Source organism: Bubalus kerabau, chromosome 3 (assembly GCF_029407905.1).
Source record: "Bubalus kerabau isolate K-KA32 ecotype Philippines breed swamp buffalo chromosome 3, PCC_UOA_SB_1v2, whole genome shotgun sequence".
Lineage (NCBI taxonomy): Eukaryota > Metazoa > Chordata > Mammalia > Artiodactyla > Bovidae > Bubalus > Bubalus kerabau.
Genome location: NC_073626.1, coordinates 89,835,107 through 89,847,736, shown reverse-complemented (window position 1 = coordinate 89,847,736; position 12,630 = coordinate 89,835,107). Strand labels below are relative to the sequence as shown.

Genomic DNA, 12,630 nt, shown 5'->3' with positions numbered 1-12,630 from the left:
GAACACTGGTTCTGTATATGTTAAGTATTGTTATACAGTGCATATGTATCACTTATTTGTAATTTTGAAACATCAAACATTAGCATTTTATTCATTTGTTATTATGCAACTGACATTTGGAGCAAATACGAGAGCTTTACTGCTTTATAAAATGTTATTTTTTTCATTCCTGTCCTAATGTAGAACTTCATCTTTGTGTGTGTATGTGTGTTTCTTTGTAAGGAAAAGCAAAAGAGGGGCTGATAGTGATATTTAGGAACCAAAATAAAAAGAGTTGGCAACAGGCCACCCACTGTTGATTGGGTTATGAAATGGAGACAAAGAGAGAAAACCTAGCAACCCTGTAGGTATGGATCTTATTTTAAGGGAAGAATTCTGTCCTCAGGCACTAATTTACAAACACAAGGCAAAAAAAAGAAAAAAAGTTAAAAATGTATTTATGATATAACACTAATGGAAAATTTCCCTGACTCCTCAAAGCAGGGAATCTACAAAGTGGTGTTCCTGTTGTGCTTTGCTGTTTTCCCTTGAGTTATGATGCAGTCTCATTAAGCCTGTGGAGTTAGTTCTCATAGCTGTTATTCATTGGCAATCTAAACAATTTTTTTTTTTTAGGCAGAGAAGAGGAAAGCTTAATTGTGTGACTCATGAAGTCTTTTCAGTAGAATTAAAATTCTGCAGTTGACAATGCCACTGTCGGTTATTACTATAAAAACAACCTTAACTTTATGATCAGGTTTATGAGTTTTCTACCTTCTGCCCCACCTTCTGGGAAAAATATCTGCAAATAAAGTGAACAAAATTTACATTTTGGCTGCATTAAGGCAGAGAGATTTTCTACCAACTATCTCTACCAACAAAGGAGAGTGCATTTAACCGCCTAAAACATAGTTTTTAAACATCAAATAAATGCAAAAAGACCCCAACAGTAAAATATCATACTTCATAAGCTGAGATGATCAGCTGGAGAATGTTTCCAGAGTCCTTCTGAAGTACCCCTACTGTAGCTCCAGGAATGAGTTTTGCATAATTCTGTAAACAAACAACAAACAAACAAAGTCAGTCTTTGCTCACTGTAACTGAGAAGCGTTAAGTGTGGGGTTCAACCTATGGTTGAGATCACCTCTATTTAACCGGCCGGGAGAAACAGATTCCTGATAATAAACGGTGTTTGTCCTGAAACTCTAGCTGTGCCTTGTGCTGCTTCCTGAGCTCAAGCAGGAAATGAAATGGCCAGAGTTGCTGCCGGGGAAATCTAATGTCTGTGGTGGCCTTAGTCTAGGGCTGTAATTGACATCACAACAGGAGTTAAGTCTCAAATAGAGATAGCATGTATATAACATTTTTGATTTGGGGAACATCCTTTTTCTAAAAAGTTCTGAGCTCACTACCAGGAACTGTCTTCTATTTTTTTTTTTTTTTTTTTTTCTTTCCGTAGCATTGCAGAAACTAAGGTTTGGGTCACTTGAGTCCCTCAGGTCACTCCCTTGAGTCACCCCTCAGGTCAATCAGTCCAGACATCTTAATTGTCAGTCATTGTCAGTTGCTTGGTAGAGCAAAGGAGTGAATTGTTTGAATGCTTGCTGTTAACTCCTCCTTTCCTAGCAGTAATGAGTACTCTCTTAGGGATGTCAGCACCGTGCTGGAGTTGGTTGGAATCGCTCCTCACTCGTCAGGATGGTGTGAATCAGCACTTAGCTCTAAACCATCTGCATTCTCCATGTACATTGCTTCCCCTGAGATGTCGTTTCCATCAGAGGAGAATTCACTGTATTAGTTCATCCCTTCAGGTATCAAACATGGCTAAGGAATGAAGCATTGCAAAGAAAGCAATTTTCTAGACTGCTGAAAATTATCCCTTCCTTAAGTGTATGCTTTAAAACTATTTTCAAACAAAAATTTTCTTAAAATATATAGGACAGATTTCTGTCTTCTTAAATCAAGACATTCAAGCATACCTTGACATTTTTCTTGACTAGTCATAATATTAACTATAACTCTATAATCATCAAAGACTTCTAAAATTTAGAGATAGATCACACCCTTACCAAATGGACCCCACTCTCTATGCTTCTGTTTCCTTTTTTTTGTTTTTAAATAGTTTCTGTCTTCTTGTTAAGCTGTAAGTTATCACTCGCCTACCAAGTCATTCATTCATTTACTATTGCATTCAGCAATATCTATTAAGTAGACTTAATATGCTGTGCTACATCAAGAAGAAACAATCACTCATTTTGTCAGCTGTTCTCTTCTAAAGTATTTGTGTGCTGTGAAATTAAATGACTGAATTTATTGTAATTGTAGGGAAAAAAGAGAAATAAGCTTTGAGTGAAGAATTTAGGGCATTTCCCAAGGGTCAAACATAGTAACACCCTACCTCTTTTAAATAGTTTAAAAAATGCACAAAACTAAATTAGAACTGGGGCTTCCCCAGTGGCTCAGCAGTAAAGAATCTTGTGCAATGCAGAAGACACAGAAGACATGGGTTTGATTCCTAGATTAAAAAGATCCCCTGGAGGAGGGCATGGCAACCCATGCCAGTATTCTTGCCTGGAAAATCCCATGGATGGAGAAGCCTGGCAGGCTATATAGTCCATAGGGTCGCAAAGAGTCAGACACAACTGAAGTAACTGAACACAAATTACATTAATTTTTATTATTAATTATAATCATGATGCTAAATAAATCAATCGAGACAAAAGGAATCAAAGAGAGGAACAAATGAAGCCTAGCTGATGTTGGAACACCAAGGAGTGGTGGGAGGTCCCCCACTAGAGGTAGGCACCCAGGTTAAATCCAAACCTTCTACTCCTTGTATATGGGAAAATGAGCTTTGGTTTTAATATGTGGGTTTTGTTATGTCCTACTTATTTCACCGTTTGTGATTGTGTTTAAGTTTGAAGTGGATGGAAATCTGAACTCTTAAAAGAGTATCAGTTGTCCATCTGCTTTGATCTGCATTTTATTATTGAAGGGGCTGTGGGTAATCATCCAGGTAACGTCCCTTGAGTTACTTAGGGTCTCCCCATCACTGCTTGTTGAATGGGGCCCCCTTTGGTTTCCCCAAGTCAGGTAGAACTTGTCAAATATGAGGAAGGCACCGGTTCATCGACTTACCTTTTCAAATAAACACATGTCAAAAGGGCCATGAAGCATGAGAACTGTGGTTAGCAGCAAATACCTAAATGGGAACTTGGATTTCACTCAAGTGGAGCTGGAACGTGTGTAAATTTGACTGGCCCCAGAAAAGAAGGTGGAGGGAATCTTTAGAGCTTGACAAAGAAAGGTTTAGAGCCATTTGACAAAGAATTCCAAGGCCTTTAGCTCCACATGAAGCTGTTATCCTTGAAAAATGTCCTGGGATCCCCAAGGCCAATATATAATGAATATTTTCTAGAAGCACTAGTTCAAGTGGCCTCCAGATTTGGAGTTAATTCTTGGTTAACAAAGCCAAATCCATCCACTTCCTAAAGCGTAATTATGATCCCGCCTGTGTATGACATTTGACTTTCGGCCGTTAGGACAAGTGGTTTAACGTTAATAGCATTTGCTGATTGCCACTAGAGTGAGGGTACAAAGGAGTTGGCAGCTAGTAGTACCCAGGGATGACACTGATCATTGTGGAGAGGAAGACTATTAATTAATTTCTGGATGCTGATTCCCTGTAAAAGCAGTACAAACAACTAACTAAGGACTTGGGCAATTTGGCTTTCTGATCTAACACTGTAAAAAAAATTGCACTTTAAATCTTGTAGTATTCTGATTACTGTAAATATCATGTGTCAAATGCCTCTCTTTTACTAAAACTCTAAAGTGCTATTATAAATTGTCCTGATTAAACATGTTTAATGTTAGGAAAAGGGTGACTTTGCATGCCTGGATGTGAAAAATTATAGCAGTGTGATTGGGAAAGAGAACTCTTGGATGTTAGAAATGGTGAACTCTGAAAACACAAGATTGTATGAGCTGATTAGATATGCAGACTTCTCTGCTTGGGCTTGAATTTCCTGGACTTGTGATCCCTGTTATCTGTCCATGGATTTTCCTAATTATGGATTTTCTCCCCTTCCTCATCACCATGCCACCCACGAGTTCCTGAGGTTGCTTTTCTCACTCGTGTTTGCAAGGTTGACTTTTTCTGCTCACCTTCATTTTTTTGACTTCCTTCATCAAGCCCTGTTTTTTTCTTTTTGGCTCACTTTGCCCCCATTTCAGAAAAAATTTATTTGTCCAACAATTTCCATTTGCTCCCTGGAAATCTCCTGTCTGTCAAGGGTAGAGGATAAGACAAGGACAAAGGGTGATTTAGCCGGCAGGCATCAAAGCCTTCAGAGGACAGTGCCTGAGTTCACACCTGCACGTATTGGGATCCTCTCAGAGAGTGACTCTAAGTTCAGGGCCTCTGGGTGTCTGACTGCCAGAACTGGCCATCAGGTGTGGTCTCGTGGTTGACTGAGGGCAGAGGAACCACAGATCCACACACCTGCCACCCCAGGTCCCCATGGATAGGCCATCGGGTTGTTATTCTCCTCAGAGACTTGGGCTGAGGACCTTGGCTGCCCCTTGGCTGCTTTTGATGCTCTCTTGCTGTCCTCTCCTTGGGAGAGACGGCTCCCGAAGGGACTGCCGCTACTGCTTTGAAGGCACTTCCTGTTGGGTTAATGCTCATCTTCAGGTTCAGAGCCTGGCTTTCTTCTGTGATATGGTTTATTATTAGCTATATCCTTGCTGGACATCATGATTGGGTTTTTGCCTTTGGTGGTGACTCTCCTAGACCCTTATATCCTTCTCTTGTGACATTTCTGCTGCTGTGTCATGGTTCCCCACCACCTCAGACTCATCAGCCACAATTTTGTACAGAGTTGACTCATTGGAAAAGACTCTGAGGCTGGGAGGGATTGGGGGCAGGAGGAAAAGGGGATGACAGAGGATGAGATGGCTGGATGGCATCACTGACTCGACGGACATGAGTTTGAGTAAACTCCAGGAGTTGGTGATGGACAGGGAGGCCTGGCGTGCTGTGATTCATGGGGTCGCAAAGAGTCGGACACGACTGAGTGACTGAACTGAACTGAACACTATAATATTCCTTAGCAGAGGAAGGGGGCTTCCCCACTGATGCTAGTGAACCCTCCGCCAATGTAGGAGGCAGAAGAGATGCAGGTTCGATCCCTGGGTCAGGAAGATCCCCTGGAGGAAGTCATGGCAACCCACTCCAGTATTCTTGCCTAGAGAATCTCATGGACAGAGGAGCCTGGCAGGCTACAGTCCATGGGGTCACAAAGGGTCAGACACAACTGAAGTGATTTAGCATGCACGTAGCAGAGGATGAGAAGCCAGAAGTCAACTTGCCATCTATCTGCTAGTAGCATTTTAAAAAAGAATTTGTAAAACCAAATATTTAGAGCAACCTGCTGCTTCTCTTCAGGCTTGCTTAACTCTTTCTGTGGAGCCTCATTAATATGGAGGAATTTTACACTCAGCCCTGTTTATTTTCAACATTATATGATTAACCAATGCCACTGCTCTTATTCTTTAACTATACTTACTAAATGTTTTCCTGCTAAAATATATTTATTACAAGGTTGGCTTGTAAGATTAAGAATCTATGAGCTTATATATACTGTTTACAACTATTTTCTCTAGTCTTTCACAGTATTTTTTTTTTTTGGTCATTATCTTAAAATCTCTTTCATTAGTGGCTCCTGTTTGTGCATTTTCTCTCTCCTTCTCTCACAACTTTAGTAGCAGTATAACACATATACACAATGTACAAGGAATAAGTATATAGTTCACTGAATAGTTAAAAAGTAAACAAGCAAGTGTAACTACCAAGATCAAGAAATAGAACACAATCAGCCCCTAGAATCCTCCCTTGTAGTAACTACCTCCCAGTCATTGTGAAAAAAAAAAAAAAAAAAAAAGAACGCAAAAGTTTTAGTCGCTCTTTGTGACCCTATGGACTGTGGCCCACCAGGCTCCTCCCTCCATGGGATTTTCCAGGCAAGAATACTGGAGTGGGTTGCCAATCCTTTCTCTAAGGGATCTTCCTGATCCAGGGATCAGACCCACATGTCTTGCATTGCAGGCAGCTTCTGTACCATCTGAGCCACCAGGTCATTACTCCTCCTCTAAAAGCCTACCCACTGTTTTGACTTTTCTCACTATAGATAAAAGTCAGGGGAGATAACTTCATGCCCTACACCAAAGCATGACCTATAAAGGAAAAGATAAATAAATTAAAGAATTTCTGCTCTGAAAAGATGCCTTTAAGGGAATGAGAAGAAACCACTGAGTGGGAGAAAGTATCTATAACACATGAATCTGATTCGGTACCAAATGTCCAAACAATTCCCATACACTAGCAAGGAGAAGACTTCTTTTAGTTTAAACAAACAAACAACAACAACAACAAATATATATATATATATATAAACAATATAATATAAATGTGTGTAAGAGGCAAAAGAATATGTGAAAAATGTTCAGCATCATTAATCATTAGATAAATATAAACGGAAGCCACAATGAGATGCCAGGGTGCACGCACTACAATGGCTACAATTGAAAAAACTGACAGTGTCCGCATGTACTTCCCACAGGAGCCTAAATTGGTACCATCACTTTGGAAAACTGGCAGTAGTTACTATGGCTGAACTTGACCTAGCAGTTCTGCTCTTAGGTACATCCACACAGCAGAAACAAACCCACAGTATATAGGTGTTCTGAGATGAGAAAATGCAAGGAGGCAAACATTCTGTGGTCAAGACGATGCTTCTCGGTGGTAATCAATGCATGCGTGCTAATTCACTTCAGTCTCATCCGACTCTTTGTGACCCTATGAACCCTAGCCCGCCAGGCTCCTCTGTCCATGGGATTTCTCACACAAGAATACTGGAGTGGGTTGCCATGCTCCCCTCCAAGTGATCTTCCCGACCCAGGGATCGAATTTGGCATCTTTCATGTCTCCTGCATTGGCACGCAGGTTCTATACCACTAGCGCCACCTGGGAAGCAAGATGTCACCTAAATTGGAGAAAATGCCAGTAATTCTGAAGTAGTCTCAGATCTTTCGGGTGTTGGCCACAGGGAATAATTAGCTCCTACCAGGATTCCTTCTACCTGGGAGGTGGGCCCAAGGGAGGGGTACACTGGGCAAACTCCTCGCCATTCATAGAACAGCCTGACTTGCCTGTTAGCCTCACACCTTTCACAGGAGTTGGTTTCAGGACGGAGTCCTCCTGAGCTGCAGTTACCAATTCAGGGGGGCTCGTGAAAGGATGGAGAGGTCCTAGCTAGCTTCCTGACATCTCCAAGCACCTTCTGCCTTTTGGCGCCTGCATCCTCAGAAACGCAAGACTCCTGGAGAATCTGTTGTTTTGAGGACTCTGGATGGGCCTCGGGGAAGTTGCAGGAGTGCTGAGGAGGGGATCCTATTGTTCTTTGTCTCCTCAGTTCCACGTGGCTCTCTGGTCTGGAGTGATGAGCGTACAATGCTAAGGGAGATAAAGGCACCAGAATTTGCCTGATCCACTGAACTACTATGATCTGAGAGAGAATAAGTGGCATTGATGTTCCTACCTGACAGTCATCTATTTAGATTTCCACAGAAGCTCTCTTACTGTACTTAGGTACCATTATTATCTGTAATAATATCCATTATTATACCAAGATAGTGAGGCCCAGAGAGTTTAGTTAACTTGGCCAAGGTCAATCAGCCAGGAAGTAGTCAAGTTAGACCCACCTGTCATGCTCTGCCCTGGAGTTAGCTCTCTTGACCAGACCACTGACAGTATGTGCCTTGAAATGGTTCTCCTGCTCTAGTGACATCATTGGTGAGCCAGAGAGAAGTTAATGAATAAGCCTAAATTAACTGGATGCATTCGCTTCCTGGGGCTACTGTCACTAAGTAGCACAAACTTGGTGGCTTACAACAAAAAAATTGTTTCACAGTTCTAGAGGCCAGATGTCTGAGAGTAAGTGTCTCATGCTCCCCCTGTAACCGGTTGGAGAGAATCTTATCCTTGCCTCTTTCTAGCTCCTGGTGGTTGTTGATAGTTCATGGCTTTCCTTGACTTGTAGATTGTTACTCCACATCTGCCTCCATTGTCTCTTGGTGCTTGCTCTTCTGCGTCTCTCTAACACCACCAGTCTTACTGGATCCATCCTGCTCAGGTATAGCCTCATCTTGGAAAACTCAGCAGTGGCCACAGGACTGGAAAAGGTCAGTTTTCATTCCAATCCCAAAGAAAGGCAATCCCAAAGAATGCTCATACAATCGCACAATTGCACTCATCTCACACACTAGTAAAGTAAATCTCAAAATTCTCCAAGCCAGGCTTCAGCAATACGTGAACCATGAACTTCCAGATGTTCAAGCTGGATTTAGAAAAGGCAGAGGAACCAGAGATCAACTTGCCAACATCCTCTGGATCATGGAAAAAGCAAGAGAGTTCCAGAAAAACATCTATTTCTGCTTTATTGACTATGCTAAAGCCTTTGACTGTGTGGATCACAATAAACTGTGGAAAATTCTGAAAGAGATGGGAATACCAGACTACCTGATCTGCCTCTTGAGAAATCTGTATGCAGATCAGGAAGCAACAGTTAGAACTGGACATGGAACAACAGACTGGTTCAAAATAGGAAAAGAAGTACGTCAAGGCTGTATATTGTCACCCTGCTTATTTAACTTATATGCAGAGTACATCATGAGAAACGCTGGGCTGGAAGAAGCACAAGCTGGAATCAAGATTGCCGGGAGAAATCTCAATAACCTCAGATATGCAGATGACACCACCCTTATGGCAGAAAGTGAAGAGGAACTCAAAAGCCTCTTGATGAAAGTGAAAGTGGAGAGTGAAAAAGTTGGCTTAAAGCTCAACATTCAGAAAACTAAGATCATGGCATCTGGTCCCATCACTTCATGGGAAGTAGATGGGGAAACAGTGGAAACAGTGTCAGACTTTATATTTTGGGGCTCCAAAATCACTGCAGATGGTGATTGCAGCCATGAAATTAAAAAACGCTTACTCCTTGGAAGGAAAGTTATGACCAACCTAGATAGCATATTAAAAATGAAAAGACATTACTTTGCCAACAAGGGTCCATCTAGTCAAGGCTATGGTTTTTCCAGTAGTCATGTATGGATGTGAGAGTTGGACTGTGAAGAAAGCTGAGCGCCGAAGAATTGATGCATTTGAACTGTGGTGCTGGAGAAGACTCTTGAGAGTCCCTTGGACTTCAAGGAGATCCAACCAGTCCATTCTAAAGGAGATCAATCCTGGGTGTTCATTGGAAGGACTGATGCTAAAGCTGAAACTCCAATACTTTGGCCACCACATGCGAAGACTTGACTCATTGGAAAAGACTCTGATGCCGAGAGGGATTGGGGGCAGGAAGAGAAGGGGATGACAGAGGATGAGATGGCTGGATGGTATCACCGACTCGATGGACATGAGTTTGAGTGAACTCCAGGAGTTTGTGATAGACAGGGAGGCCTGGTGTGCTGCAATTCATGGGGTCACAAAGCATCGGACACAACTGAGCTACTGAACTGAACTGAATTACACCTGCAAGGCCCTATTTCCAAACAAGGTCACATTGAGGTACTAGATATTAGGACTTTAACATATTTTGGGGTTGGAGGTAGGGCATAATTCAACCCAAAGCATTCTGCTAGGGCTCTTTTGATTTCTTTAACCTTTAAAGATTTTAAGCCTTCATTTTAGTTGGAGAAGTGAGTACCTTGCCTGGTCACGGAACTAATACATGGTAGAAACAGATCTTGACTTCAAAGCCAGTGCTCGCTTGGCTCCCCTTGCTCACTGTGCAAATGCCAACAGCCATCAAGGGGCAGTCTCATTAGAAAGTTAAGACAATAATGGCTGGTACTTATATATGTAGGGGCTTAGAGATTATAGAACACTCTCCTACTCAAAGTAGAAAGAAAGGAAGAGAGAGTTGTGGCTATAATCGTTTTCAAATTGAAGGCTACATCTTGAAAGAAATGTAGGAAGTCATGAAACCATAGAGGCAAAAAACATGTTTTTTCCCTGTAGACTGTATTGCGCTATTTATCTGGTCAAAGGAAAACAGCTCTTTGTGGATGGAGGCTTGCTTTTGTCAGGCAGTGTGCTTCTTCCAGAGCCAGGGGCTGGCTGGTTTGACTGAAATAAGGCCTTCTGGAGGTAATCAGAAGGATTTCTTCCCAAGAGGTCTTGCATTCTTGTGAGATTTTATTCTTCTGTTCATTACGGTAAACGCAGGGCTCCCAGTATTATGCAAAATTTACCCCAAGGCTCGACTGTGTTACTAGGACACCCAAGATTCCAAAAAGAATATGTAATTGTTTCTGGCACAACGTAGCGTGAATGTCTATCTCTGAGTTGCGTGATACCTGTTTTGCCTTCAGGCTTTTAATTGTCAGCTTTCCACAATCTGGCGGGCAGGGATGGGGGTGTGCTAATTAGATCAGGTGCTTGATCTTGAAGTCTGCACCAGCAATGACTAGGTAGTCAGCTTCGGAACTTTTGAGCACTCCCACTCTTTCTCCCTGTCTGCCCAGGAATGTAATTATCTTGTCAGCCGAGAAGCTGCAGTGCGCAGCTGAATGAGTGCTAGGCAGCAGTCATAGAGCGATAAGGGGAGACGAATGGGCCCACCGTGCGTGACTGTTCTGAGACAAACTCATGCACAGAGAGCCACTGGAGAACGAGGCAGGGAGAACAAAGGGGTCACACTGAGTGTTCCTCAGGACACTTCAGACCTTCTCTTAATAAGATTAGCCAGCTTTTTGGAGGGATTGCAGATGCAAGTCCCAAAGCTTTGGAAAGCTTCTTTTAAAGCTGGAAGACATGTTGGGCTCAGTAGCTAGCAGCCTATGTGCTTTGCAGACCAAAAAGCAGGTAATAGAACTTGAAGGATGACTGGTAGGAACACAATGAAGGGACCAAAAAAATAGAAAACAGGTATCTGGGTAGATGAGGACTGCTAAAGACCTAATGGCCCTCTCTCCTCAAAGAGGGGGCTTTGGGTAGACCAGTAGCATCGGAAGCTTCTGAGAGATGCAAAATCTCATTTTTTTTTTTTTAACTTTTTGGCAAAACTCCATACTCTTTTCCATAGTGGCTGCACCAGTTTACATTCTCCCCAACGGTGCACAGGGGTTCCCTTTTCTCCATCTCCTCACCAATACTTATTTCTTGTCTTTTTAATGATAGCTATTTCTAACAGGTGTGAGGTAATATCTTATTATTGTTTAGATTTGCATTTTCCTGATAATTTGCATTTCCTGATGTTGAGTATCTTATCATGTGCCTGTTGGCCATGTCTTCTTTGGAAATATATCTATTCAAGCCCCCTGTCCATTTTAAAATCTGATAAAAAAAAAAAGTATTGAATTGTATGAGTTTTTAAAATATATTTCAGATATTAACCCTTTATCAGGAATATGGTTTGCAAACACTTTTCTTCAATTCTTTGGTTGCCTTGTCATTTTGCTGATGGTTTTCATTGCTATGTAGATGCCTTTTAGTTGGATGTAGTCCCACTTGCTCACTTTTGCTTTTGTTGCCTTTGCTTTTGAAGTCAGGTCCAAATGATTACTTCCAAGACTAATGTCAAGAGTAGCTTACTACCTATGTTTTCTTCTAGGAGTTTTACAGTTTTAGGTCTTCACATTCAAATCTTTCATCCATCTTGAGTTAATTTTTGTGTATAGTAGAAGATAGTGGTCTACTTTAATTCTTTAATATGTGGACATCCTGTTTTCCCAGAACCATTTATTGAAGAGACTGTCCTTTTCCCACTGTATATGCTTGCCTCCTTCATCTTAGATTGATTGACCACACATTCACGGAGTTATTTCTACCATATGATCTAGCAATTCCACTTATGGGTATTTATCCAAAGAAAATAGAAACATTAATTTGAAAAGATACATGCACCTCATGTTCACTGCAGCATTATTACAATAGTTAAGATATGGAAGCAGCCTAAGTGCCCATCAATGGATGAATGGATAAAGAAGATGTTGTATACATATACAATGGAATATTACTCAGCAATTAAAAAAAAAGAATCTTGCCATTTGTTACATGAATGGACCTTGAGGGCATTATGCTAAGTTAAACAAGTCAGAAAAAGACAAATACCATATGATTTCATTTACAAATATGGAACCTTAAACAAACACATAAATCAAATCAAAACAAACAAAAAAGCCAGAGTCATAGATTCAGAGACAGACTGGTGGTTGCCAGAGGAAGACGGAGGGGGTATGGGTGAAATAGACGAAGGAGTCAAATGTTAAAAACATTCAGTTATAAAATAAATAAGTCATGGGATGTAAGATATTGTGGTAACTATTGTTAATAATACTGTATTGCATATTTGGGGTTTCCCTGATGGCTCTGATGGTAAAGAATCCTCCAACACTGTGGGAAACCTGGGTTAGATCCCTGGCTTGGGAATATTCCCCTGGAGAAGGGAACGGCTACCCACTTGAGTATTTTAGCCTGGAGAATTCCATGGACAGTATAGTTAATGGGGTTGCAAAGAGTCAGACATGACTGAATGACTTTCATTTCACATTGCATATGTGAAAGTTGCTAAAAAAGGTATGACCAAC

General features: G+C 41.4%; 1 protein-coding gene across 5 annotated transcripts in view; it reads right to left on the bottom strand.

Annotated features, from left to right (window-relative positions):
* The window catches only part of ITGB6 (integrin subunit beta 6), a 149,622-nt gene that overhangs the window by 39,563 nt on the left and 97,429 nt on the right, over nucleotides 1-12,630 (bottom strand). For all 5 annotated transcript variants that reach the window (XM_055572441.1, XM_055572440.1, XM_055572443.1 and 2 more), the window contains one exon: nucleotides 943-1,032. In XM_055572441.1, the coding sequence (XP_055428416.1) occupies nucleotides 943-1,032 (90 nt within the window). The remainder of the gene's footprint in view (nucleotides 1-942; nucleotides 1,033-12,630) is intronic.